The sequence below is a fragment of the Lathyrus oleraceus genome, chromosome 4, assembly GCF_024323335.1.
Source record: "Lathyrus oleraceus cultivar Zhongwan6 chromosome 4, CAAS_Psat_ZW6_1.0, whole genome shotgun sequence".
Taxonomy (NCBI): domain Eukaryota; kingdom Viridiplantae; phylum Streptophyta; class Magnoliopsida; order Fabales; family Fabaceae; genus Lathyrus; species Lathyrus oleraceus.
In genome coordinates this window covers 335,478,480-335,490,151 of record NC_066582.1, presented here as the reverse complement: position 1 = coordinate 335,490,151, position 11,672 = coordinate 335,478,480, and the positions used below count along the sequence as shown (strand labels likewise).

Sequence of the window (11,672 nt, the reverse complement as noted above, 5' to 3'; positions counted from 1 at the left end):
ATATCTCATTCAAATGCTTCCTATGATTTAGCCAACCCATGCTTTGGCTCTTTAGAGACTCATACTGTTCCTTCCAATAACTAGCTAGCTCCTTGTTGGTATTCAACTCATCACACTTCTCTTCCCAGGCTTTAGGACATATTTGAGAGGCTCTTTGGGCTCGTTCCTTAAGACGCCTTTCATGCACCACTTCAGCTTCATAGCTTCGAAGTTGCTCCTTCAGTTCTTGGATTTGGGCTTCAAGCTCCTCCCTTACCTCCTTCTTTTGCTTAGTGGCTAGGTCCCACTAACGCTTCCACTCTTGTCCATCTCTTTTGGCCTTAGATAATTGATCATGGAGTGAACCTAATCCACTATTAGCCTGATCTAGGCACTCCAAGACTCTTTCCTTGAGATCTTGCTCAATTCTGTTCTTCTTACGACTCTCCTCCAAAAGTTCCTTCCTTTGGTTACTCTTCCTCTTGAGAATCATATTTTCCCTAGTTTCTTTGTAGAGTTCAGATTGCAGATCCTCTTTCTCCTTTCCAAGTTTAGCTACCATGGCTCGAAGTTCTTCCACCTCTTCAAGAGAAACAGGGACTGGTTCTGGTGAAGTAGACTTTAGAGGAATCTCTATAGAAAAAGGGAGCTTCACAACTTTGATCCTCTCCGAGACCCATTGCTGATAAGGAACCCTTGCTGCACCATTCTTCTTTACTAATTCTATTCCTATGGTATGCACTTTTTCCCAAGATCGGGTGATCTTACGGAGGAGAAAAGGATCATTGGTTCCCATATCATTCAAAACCATCTCTTCTAACTCTTTATCATCGGGTTTCCCACGCATAGGGTATCCAAACTGTCGTAGAGCTAGCATGGGGTTGTAGCTGATGTAGCCTTTAGATCCTATTAGTGATACATTTGGGAAACTACCACAACTGATAATGATTTCTTCAACATTCAGCTTGTGTCGGTACCAAATGATATCCTTACTAGACAAAGAAACCAGAGTTCTTGCCCACTCCCAATTGGACATTTCACTGATGTGAGCATTAGGCTTGAACACATATGAGATAAGCCAATTATAGAGCAATGGAAGGCAACATATCAACATTCCATTCTTCTTTTGATGTCGAGTATGCAAAGTATGAAAAGTGTCAGCTAGTACTAGAGGAACCAAACTTTGTTTATCCTTCCAAACAGCCCAAAAGATACTTATGGAAGCCGAATCTATAAAACCTTCATGTGTTGGGAACAATACTAGCCCATATATGAGAAGAGCTAGTATATTTGCCAATGCATCCCAATGATGTATCACAAACAGCCTTTTTGCTTCTTCTTCTAGGTAAGCCCTCCAAAAACCAAAGAGATTCTCCCTTTTCTTCCAATTAGCCAATGCATCAGATATGGGGATGTGGAGTGCAAGGGCTAGCATCTCTACCTCGGGTACCTGACCAATTCTATTATACGGTGTCTTTCCTTTCATAAAAAATCCCAAGAGCCGGTCGAATTCCTCCAAGGTTGGAGTCAACTGAAAGTCTTGGAAAAAGAAACTTCGAAGCGGAGGATCATAGATCTGAGCCAAAACGATGATGACTGGTGTTTGAACATCTACTGAGAGGAGATCCAAAATCTGGCCAAACTTTCCTTGCAAAGTAACCCTGAAGCATGCGGGAAGCTCATTCAAAAGTCTTGATATGTTGGCAATATCTGGCATTTTGGCTTTGAATGGTAATGCTTTCCTTCTTTTTGAACCCATTACAAACTTTTTGTGCTAGCAACTGCGTATTCAAAAATTCCCTGAAAACAAAATTTTGTATGAGTGTCATGATGTTATGCAAATGATCATGAATGCATGGTATTTGGTTTTGGGATATCATAAGGTAACTCAAAACACCCTATTTGGTAGGCTTCTTAATAGATAGTTCTAAGTTGGTTACCCATAAACCCACTCATAGGATAGTTTCTACATTTTTGACAAGGTTCCCAAAGTCATGGACCATAATCGTATCAACATCATGCAACATGCTAGCCGCTTTATGACAAGAGTGACGAATGTCTCTTCTGAGCGGGGTTTTCATGTTAGGTGCAACAAGGAGAGGCCCTTGGAGTCCAACATTACGCAACCACCAAAGCAGAAATTGGTTCTAAGAGGGGCTCCTAGAGTCATGGACCCTTCATGAATCAACGTCATGCGACAGGCTAGCTGTCTTATAACAAGATCTACAAACAGGTCTACTCTAGAGGAGTCTTCATGCTAGACATGCAAGGAGTGGCCCTTGGGGACTAACACTACACAACTTCCAATTCTAAACTTATGTGTTCTCTCTTCTTTTTCCAAAACTCGGGTGTAGAGCTTTATTCATGATATCAAAAATCCCAAAGCCCACATATGAACATATATACAGATATACAAATGTGATAAAGTAAAGATAAAGAAATCACATAACAAAGGAAGAAAAATAAATAAACAAAGCTAACACACATACGAAAACTTAACTGAACTAGGGTTGACTCACTTAGGGATGTTCCTGTCCCCAGCAGAGTCGCCATCTGTCGCACCTTGAAAAATGAGAACACGACTTAAGCGAAGCGCAATCGCACACTCGCATGATGGACTGAACAGAGTCGCCACCGAACTTTATTTATTCCCAAATAGGGAAAGGGGAAATATCGATAAAACCTCTAAAAGAAAGGATAAGATATGGTCATCGCAACCAATATCAGGGTTCGGGAGTCGATTACGCAAGGGGAAGGTATTAGCACCCCTCACGTCCGTTGTACTCAACGGGAACCATTAGGTTAATTATACGCGCTAGTGTTAGCTTAGAAATGTTAGGCTTCTCGAGTTATTAGGTGGGAAAGAAAGAATAGAAGAGAGAAGAATGTTTTTGGATTTTTGCAAAGAAGGGGACTAAACCTAAGTTTTTTATTAATGGGCCTGACAAAATTTCGCAATCCTGCTCCTACGTATCTCAATAGAGAACTCAAGGCTTACGTAGTTTTGGGTAGGAAAATGTTTGTTTGTTGGTCGATTTTAGCGAAAGCTATATTGTATTAATCGATGAAAAACATTGTTTTACCCAAAACAGATAGGGAGCGGACGTATACCACACATCGAATGGATTTATAAATCAACATTCGGAAAAATGTCACTTATCTCAACTCAATAATTATGGACGAAGCATTGCTTTACATCATCTTAAGACAAGATGTTTTTCGTTTTTGAAAAGGTTTTAAGATCAATCGCAGGATGAAAAAAAAGAAGTTTGATGCGTTGGATGTATTTTATGGGTGAATGACGAATATTTGATGAGAACGAGACATGAGCCTCGGGATCAATCACTCGGGGTTCCACCGGAATGCTAGATTCCAATGGTCCTTTTTCATTCGAATTAGTTAAGAAATTTGTTTGATGGACAACAAACGCTTGATAAGAATCAATTGCTCAAAGGGTTACATCAGAGTGCGAGATCCCAACGACCCTTATTTGTCCAAGTTAATTAATGTGTTTTAAAAAGAATGAACAATTAATCCAAAACGCGTGGTTCAAGACCGATCATTCAAGGGTTCCTACAGGAATGCTAAATTCCAATAGTCCACTTCTTTTGAGTTATTCAAAAAAATGTTTTAATATTTTAACTTAAATAGTAAAGTGTTTTAATTGGGATAAGAAACAAGTTAATCAGATTAAAATGTATAACTTGGGGTAGGATCAAAGTTTAAGAAAGTAGTCATAAGTATTTTATTCTATTAATTAGTCAACATCAATTCTAGATATTTATTTAATTATTTATTCGTAATATTCTAACAATAATAAATAAAACTACAAAGAAAATGATATTATATGAAAATAGAACTCTATAGTTATTCAAACATTTAGAGAAAATAGCAAGAAATTAAGTTGAAGAAAAATACAATTATATTCTTTTATGTCTAGTAAAATAAAGTGAGAGAGTAAGACCAATTTAATATTAGACATATGTATATTATTTATATTAAAAAAATCTGAAAATAAAACAATTAAATACTTTTTTATTCTCTTTAAAATCTGTAGTTTCAGGAATAGCCTGAGAGGGGGGGGGGGGGGTGAATTAGGCTTTATAAGATTTTTCGATTATTTTATCGGTGGATGAATTTTTGCCATCTAAGTGTCTAGGTTATCAAAGCAATAAAGCGGAAAATAAAACGACACCAAGAATTATCCTGGTTCCCTTCACAAACCGAAGGTACATCCAGTCCCCTTACACCTCGTAAGAGATTTTATTATAGTTTTAAATTGTACAGCCTATCACACCATAAACCGGTGAAGCCTACGTTCTAACAACTATACAACAATCAAGTGTGCAAGAACAGTCCTCTTGCAACACCAACCCTTGTGTCCAACAATCCTGGATCACAAGTCAAACAAAAATAAATCTTCTTTGATGATTTGAATAAAGTGTAGTACTATCAATCTTCTCTTGATTGATCTTCTCCTTGAATAAATAATTCACTCAAAGGATAATATATAAGTGTTCAACAAGAAATGGAATGAGATGAAACAAGAATGTTAAAAAGTTTCTTCTCAAAAATTGGTTATGAACACTTTTATGAGAAATTGACAAATATGAAAGAGTGATTATCTTGAGTTTTTATGAAAGTTCTTGGAGGTATTTTTTCATTAAAAAAATCCAGAATTTATATTGATCAAAACACCTTTTCAAAGAGGTATAATTTTCTTCATAAAAATTAGTGAAAAAGTATAAGTATTTGAAAACATTTTTCATGAAAAGAGGCCAAGAAATGCTGAAACGAACAGTGTTAACCGGTTAATCGGTTAACGCATCTAACGTTAACTTCAGAATTTCAAATACAGGGACATTAACCGGTTAACGCATCTGGTTAACCGGTTAACACTGTTGAAACACAGAAAAATATTTTAAGTAAAGTGTGTTTTTCATTTCAACATGTTAAAAAATGGTTAGGTTAAATATGGAAATGCAAAACATGATTGTTGAACACTTGTATACTAATTTAAGAGTGAATTAGATATACCTTAGAAGTGATTCAACAAATTTGCAAAAGTGTTGGCTTGATAATGAAGCTTGAACCAAATGTTGCTATGCATATGTGGCTTGATTAACTTGATGCTTTGAATTCTCTTGAAGCTCTTATCTTTTTGCATTGATACATGTTGTCTTCATCAAAACTCTTTGGATTGAAGCATGCTTCTACAATCTCCCCATTTTTGATGATGACAACCAACTTTGAGAGAGAGGCTTAAGAGTGAAGTTTCTCTAATTTGATTCTCCCCCTAAGTTCAAGAACTCCCCTTAAATGAGAAGCATAACACAAAAATTCTACATAGAAAGAATATTAGAGAAACAAGTCTTCTCCCTCTTTGGCATTAGTAAAAAGGAAGAAGCTTATGGAAAAAAAGGCATATAAGCATACAAGAATTTTGTAATCACTAATATAGTATAAGCATTCAAACACACACGACAACATAAACATAATTGGATTAAACGGGTAAGAGTACGGTAAACATAAAACCGAGCATCATGCATAGTACAACGGAAACCAAAATTGTCTAAGTAACTTAGGACTTAGAGTTTAAAACATAATCATAAACTAGAACGAAAAAGCATAAGAAAACATAACAACAACTTTCGTTAACCGGTTAACCGATTACGTTAACCGGTTAACGGGCTAAAATTTTCAAAAAATTAAAAAAATCCAGCAGCTTTGATTTGAAGAAATGGGAAAAGATTTTCACAAAAAAAAAATCACAAAGTATTAGCACTTATCAATACACAACTTTCGATCAAAAAATATTTTGAAACCGATAATTTTTGGACATACGAAAGTAAGAAAAACTAAAAACGGCGAAAAAAGAGTGCTAGCATTATATAACACAAAAGTGAAAATAAGCATATTTTAAGCTACTATAACACATAACAAGCAATTTTAAGAAAAGGTTAGATGTCACCTTCATTGAGAATACCAAGTTCTCGTCGAATCTTGAAAATTTGCTCTTTAGCCAATGGTTTTGTGAATATGTCGGCAAGTTGGTTATATGTATCCACGAACGTAACATCTACATCTCCGTTGAGCACGTGATCTCGAAGGAAATGATGTCGGATATCTATGTATTTTGTCCTTGAATGCATGACCGGGTTCTTTGTGATGTTGATGGCACTTGTGTTATCGCATCGAAGAGGAATGCAACCGAGATCTACACCAAAATCAAGAAGTTGTTGCTTAAGCCATAAAATCTGTGCACAACAACTGCATGCTGCAATGTACTCCGCTTCGGCCGTGCTAAGTGCGACACATGCTTGCTTCTTGCATGCCCACGGCACTAGTGCATTCCCGAGAATGTGACAAGTACAACTTGTGCTTTTTCTATCGGTCTTACATCCTGCATAATCAGCGTCGGAATAACCAATCAAGGAACATATACTACCTTTTGGATACTGTAACACCCCAAAATTTGCCCTCCTCATTCATGCATTCATTTTTAGGTCATTTAACATTTCATATTGCATTTCATCATGTCAATCAGAATCAGATCCAAGAAACTTTATTTTAAAAAAAAATGAAAAAAAAACAATTAATTAAATAAATAAATAAATAAAATATAATAGAAAAAATCTTGGACTTGGACCTCTCTCATTTGAGCCCACAAAGCCATGAAAATCAGGTTATAAAAGAGGGAGAACAGACAGAAAAAGGAAGAGAAGCAAAACACTCTGAGGTTTCCTTGGAACAAAACCCCGGACAAAACCTGGAGAGAAACCTAGATAGAGAGAGTGAGAATTAATCTGCAGCAACCTCTAGGCAACTCTGAAAGGTTCATTCTGACTCACACACTTTCAGCTCAAGCAAACCCTAACATTGGTTTGCAAATACAGCCGTGCCATTTGATTTCAACCGATCTCTCCAATCAGGTTTGCCCTATATCCATCATCTTTATGCCTTTAATTTGAATGCTCTAAATGTATGAGGTATTATGGGTGAATTTGATACCCTTTTGATGCATGTGTTTGACAAGAGGTTTAGGCCTCCTACCCTTGGTTGCTTTTTGTGAGCTTTTTGTGAATTTTAATGGCATGATTCATGTGGTTACATTTTGATTTGGGGGCAACTCTTGGTTACCCTATTTTGTTTCTCTAACCTGTTTGTTGAGTTTTGTTTTGTGAGGGCTCGTATGACTCTAGCAGAGATGGTTTGCCTGGTGTTCCACTTTATTTGTGGGATATCGCCTGGAGGTTTCATTCCGATTACCTGTACTGACTCATTTTCTTTGATGGTGTTAGCTTGGGAGGATCTCAGGGTTTCCTTGTTTCGTTAATTACTGTTACTTCGGATCTTTATCCGTGTGGTACTTTTATATTTTCCCTTTTTTTACCGCTTTATTAGCTGGAAGACCTCGATAGGAGGCAATGTTTTATGTGTTTACTTTATGCAGGTTCCTTCGTCTAGGATTTCCCTTCTGCATGAGCATCCCTAACCCTACCAACTCATTGATTTTTCTTCTCCTAAGAACACGTTAACTCCTTCTACTACAGGCGAGTAAGTCTCCAAAGGTCGAGCATCTGGTAGATTGCGTAGTAACGTCGTTCGTCCAAAACCCAATCCATAACCCTGTAGTTAGCCGAACTACGGCCTGCTCTGATTCTCATTCCAGATGAGATACGTAGGTATAAGACGCGATGTCTTAGCGAGCAAAATTACCCTTAACCCCTAGGTAGCCGAGCTACGAAGACTCTGATTCTCATATTCAGATGAGATACGTATGCAGTGGATGCGACATCCGTGCGAGTCATTTTCTTTTGACCCCATTTTTTTAGTAAATAACACATTAGATAAACCCATACCCTAATACCTTCCCTTCGCATAATCGACTCCCAAACCCAAGATTTGGTTGCGAGACCCTGTCGTGTCCTTTCCTTTTTCCAGGTTTACTTCAAGCGTTTCCTTTCCCTCCTTTGGGATAAATAATGCACGGTGGCGACTCTCTTGTCTTTCTTCGCCGGTTGTTTTTTTTCGCACTGTATTTTTCAGGTTGCGACAGCTGGCGACTCTGCTGGGGAAACGGTTTCCCTAAGCGAGTCCCTCCTAGCTTTTGTAGGTTGTTTGTTTATTGGGTGTTTATTCTTCTGTACAGTTATTTATCTTTCAGCATTTACCTGCTTTATTGCATTGTGTACATATGACTGTCGTATTTGCTGGTTCTGTTTGTGAGATGAGTTCTATACCCGAACTCGAGTGCACTTAGGATAGGAGAATGACATAGTCTTGTTGACTTGTGTGGAGTTATTCCTTAGCAAGTTGACTTGCAAGCCCATTCACTTGGTGGAGGTCATGTTGGGATCAATAATGTCACACAAGTAAGTTGTGGTTAGACATTACTTTTTCCAATATAGACCTTAGAAGCCAAGGACCTTAGTTTACCAAACCCATCTTCTCCTATTCGTAGGACGTAGTGCGAAAGTCGTTCAAGTGTAAGATTTTATACGATTGTTACGCGATACTACACTCATAAGAGTCTCTCTTGAGAATATTTTTGGAATACGAGTAGTCGTTCCTCCGATAATATCCGAAAGATGGGATTATGACTATGGGAACCTTTTGTAGAACATGTTTGGCAGGTTTAAACCTTAATACACTCCCTTTGGGTGGTTCTTAACCTAAACTCAATGCTCGTGACTTGCAACAAATCCTTGATTCATGGTTGATCCGTTCAGGTATCCTTAATATCAATGAAACTTGGGTGTTGATAAGGTGTAAACCATAATCCACCAAAAATGGATGGTTGATATTAAGGATAACATGATCCATCCCATGACCTTTGTTTGGTGTGCTTTGCTTGATCATCTTAATTTCTCTCCAGGCAGTGCAACCTGACAGATGTTCAAGCGGATCCAGCAATTCTGATTGACATGCCATTGCATTGTATAACATCATCTGCATATTTGCATCCAACATCTCATGCTTATTCATTTGTAGGGTATTCCCTTTTTAAGGGGGGGCCTTAAAATTGAATAAGCAGTGCATTGCATACCATGCATACTAACCCTTGTTTGTTTTGCAGGTGTCACCGCAGTGTCTAATGTTTGTTCCCTGTTTCAGGCAGTTATTGGTCCCAAGCAAGTTCACAGGTACCCGACAAAGGAAAACCGTCCATGACTAGCAATGGACCAGATACAGAAAGAACTGGTTGATATGCGTGAAAGGATGGATCAGTTCATGACATTGATGACTGGTATGGCAGAAGGCCAGGAGAAGCTGAAGGAATTGGTTGAGCAACCGAGGCCTGATCCAGAGGTGGAAATACCAAGTGCTGAGGGGAACCCTGGTAACCCTGGTAACCCTGGGAACGCTGATAACCCTGTGAACACTGGAAACGCGGGTAACGCAAATGTTGATGGAAACCCGGGTAATGTTGGCAACACGGGAAATGTTGGAAATGGTATTGGCGGAAGGTACAATGTGAATCAAGGGATTCGGATTAACGGGCGCCCCGTTACTAAAGATTATCAGTATGATCAATTCTCTGTGCACGATGAAGCTCACGAGACCACTCGCCGTATGGATGAACTTGCTGAGAAGCTCAAATCTTTGGAGTCTCAAAATTCCTTAGGTTTTGATGTAACAAATCTTGGTCTGGTTCAGGGAGTAAGGATCCCGCACAAGTTCAAACCCCCTACTTTTGAGAAATACAACGGGGCTTCTTGCCCACGCACTCATCTCCAATCTTATCTGGGAAGGTTGGGAGCTCACACTGAAGATGAAAAGTTGTGGATGTACTATTTTGAAGACAGTTTAACTGGAGCTTCTCGTGAATGGTATTCTCATTTGTCTCGTACTACCATCAAGTGCTGGAAAGACTTGGCAGAGGCTTTTGTCAAGCAATATCAATACAACTTGGACATGGCTCCAAATCGGACCTTGTTGCAAGGAATGTCTCAGACCGCCAAGGAAACCTTTAGAGAATATGCTCAGCGTTGGAGACAGATTGCTGCATCCGTCCAACCCCCTATGTCTGAAAGGGAGATGGCGGACATGTTCATGAACACTCTTCAAGGCAATTATATCGAGAGATTGGCTGCTTGCCCGTCAATCAGCTTTGCAGAGATAGTGATTGCTGGAGAAAGGATCGAGAGTCTGTTGAAGATGGGCCGAATTCAAGACAATAGTGCTTCCAACTCATTGTAGCGGTGTATTCGTCACTTTATGATTTATTGATTAAATCAAAAGCAAAGCATACAAAGAGTCGAGTCGCCACCGCACTTTTATTTATCCTAAGGAATGGCTAAAAAGCGAACAAAAGCCTAAGAAGTTTTACACATAGAAAACTAATGAAAAGATCAGAGATCTGGGTAAGGGGTAAATTACGCAATGGGAAGGTGTTAGGCACCCAAAACGTCCTAGGTACTCCTAGGGAGCCCTTTTCACACTTGTTGTACGAAATGTTATTTGTTTATGAAATATTTATTGTGCAAACATGGATTGAAAGGATGGGAAAAGAATATACAATTTATTATTTTTGTGTTTGAACGGATGAACCCGTTGCCTACGTACCTTTCCATGGAGGGTAAGGATCAAAACGCCGTAGTTCGGCTAAAAGATTTCCAGAATATGAGTGGGTTCATTTTAAACAAAAGCCCTAAGGTCTTTCGTTATCCACGGGAGAAAACTCAACCTTATACAAACAACAAGTCCACCATGTGAGAAAAGCTTCAACTTGCTAGTGAGGGGTTAACCCTATAATAAGCAAGGAAGTCTTACAATTCAATCACTAAGGACAAAAGGTGAGATTAACATCAACCAACTAGGATAAATCAAACCTACGGCTAATGTATGAAAACTTATCAAGAATGGACAAAGCCACAAAACAATTGAATGAGTTGGATTAACCAATTAGGATTTGTTCATAAAAGATGGTCAGAGTATGATTAGAATTCAATTCAAAGAAGTATTATGAAATGGAGTTTGGAAATCAAAGGCCTAAAGCCTAGGTTTCTAATTTGAAAAGAGATGAGGATGTTTGCACAATATTTTTCAAGTTTGAGATTAACATGCAAATGGAGGCTTAAAGAAACAAAAGGTGGGAGGGTGAGGAAGTGTAAAACTTCTTAGATGTTCACCTCTTGAGATCATATGTAGATGATCCAAGTGATTCCTTTGGAATAAGGCAACAATGCAAGTAAGGAAATGAGCAAAGCAAATGGATATCGGATGCCAATCAATGGACTTATACCAATCTCCTAAAACAAACATGGATACCGGATACCAATCAATGGATTTACACCAATCTCTTAAAACAAAAATAATGATACCAGATGCCAATCAATGGACTTATACTAGTCTCACAAAACAAACATGGATACCGGATACCAATCAATGGATTTACACCAATCTCCTAAAACAAAACAAATGATACCAGATGCCAATCAATGGACTTATACTAGTCTCACAAACAAAGTAACAAGGATACCAGATGCCAATCAATGGAATTATACTAGTCTCACACCATATCATTGGAACAACTGCCAAGTAATGGACTTATGCTTGTCTCCTCCATGGACAAAGCAAAATGCTATAAAGCAAAGTTTATGAAATGATATACAAATGATGATGATAAATGTACTAAGGCACACTCAAGCAGATATGCACAGAGGAATCAAGTAAGCAGACAAACAAGT

The 11,672-nt window shown here is 38.3% G+C and overlaps 1 protein-coding gene across 1 annotated transcript; it reads right to left on the bottom strand.

The window, feature by feature from the left end:
• Positions 1-286: 286 nt before the first annotated feature.
• LOC127137325 (uncharacterized) lies at positions 287-1,738 on the bottom strand. The gene has a single exon (XM_051063798.1). The coding sequence runs from the start codon at positions 1,736-1,738 to the stop codon at positions 287-289; it is 1,452 nt and encodes a 483-aa protein (XP_050919755.1).
• Positions 1,739-11,672: the final 9,934 nt, after the last annotated feature.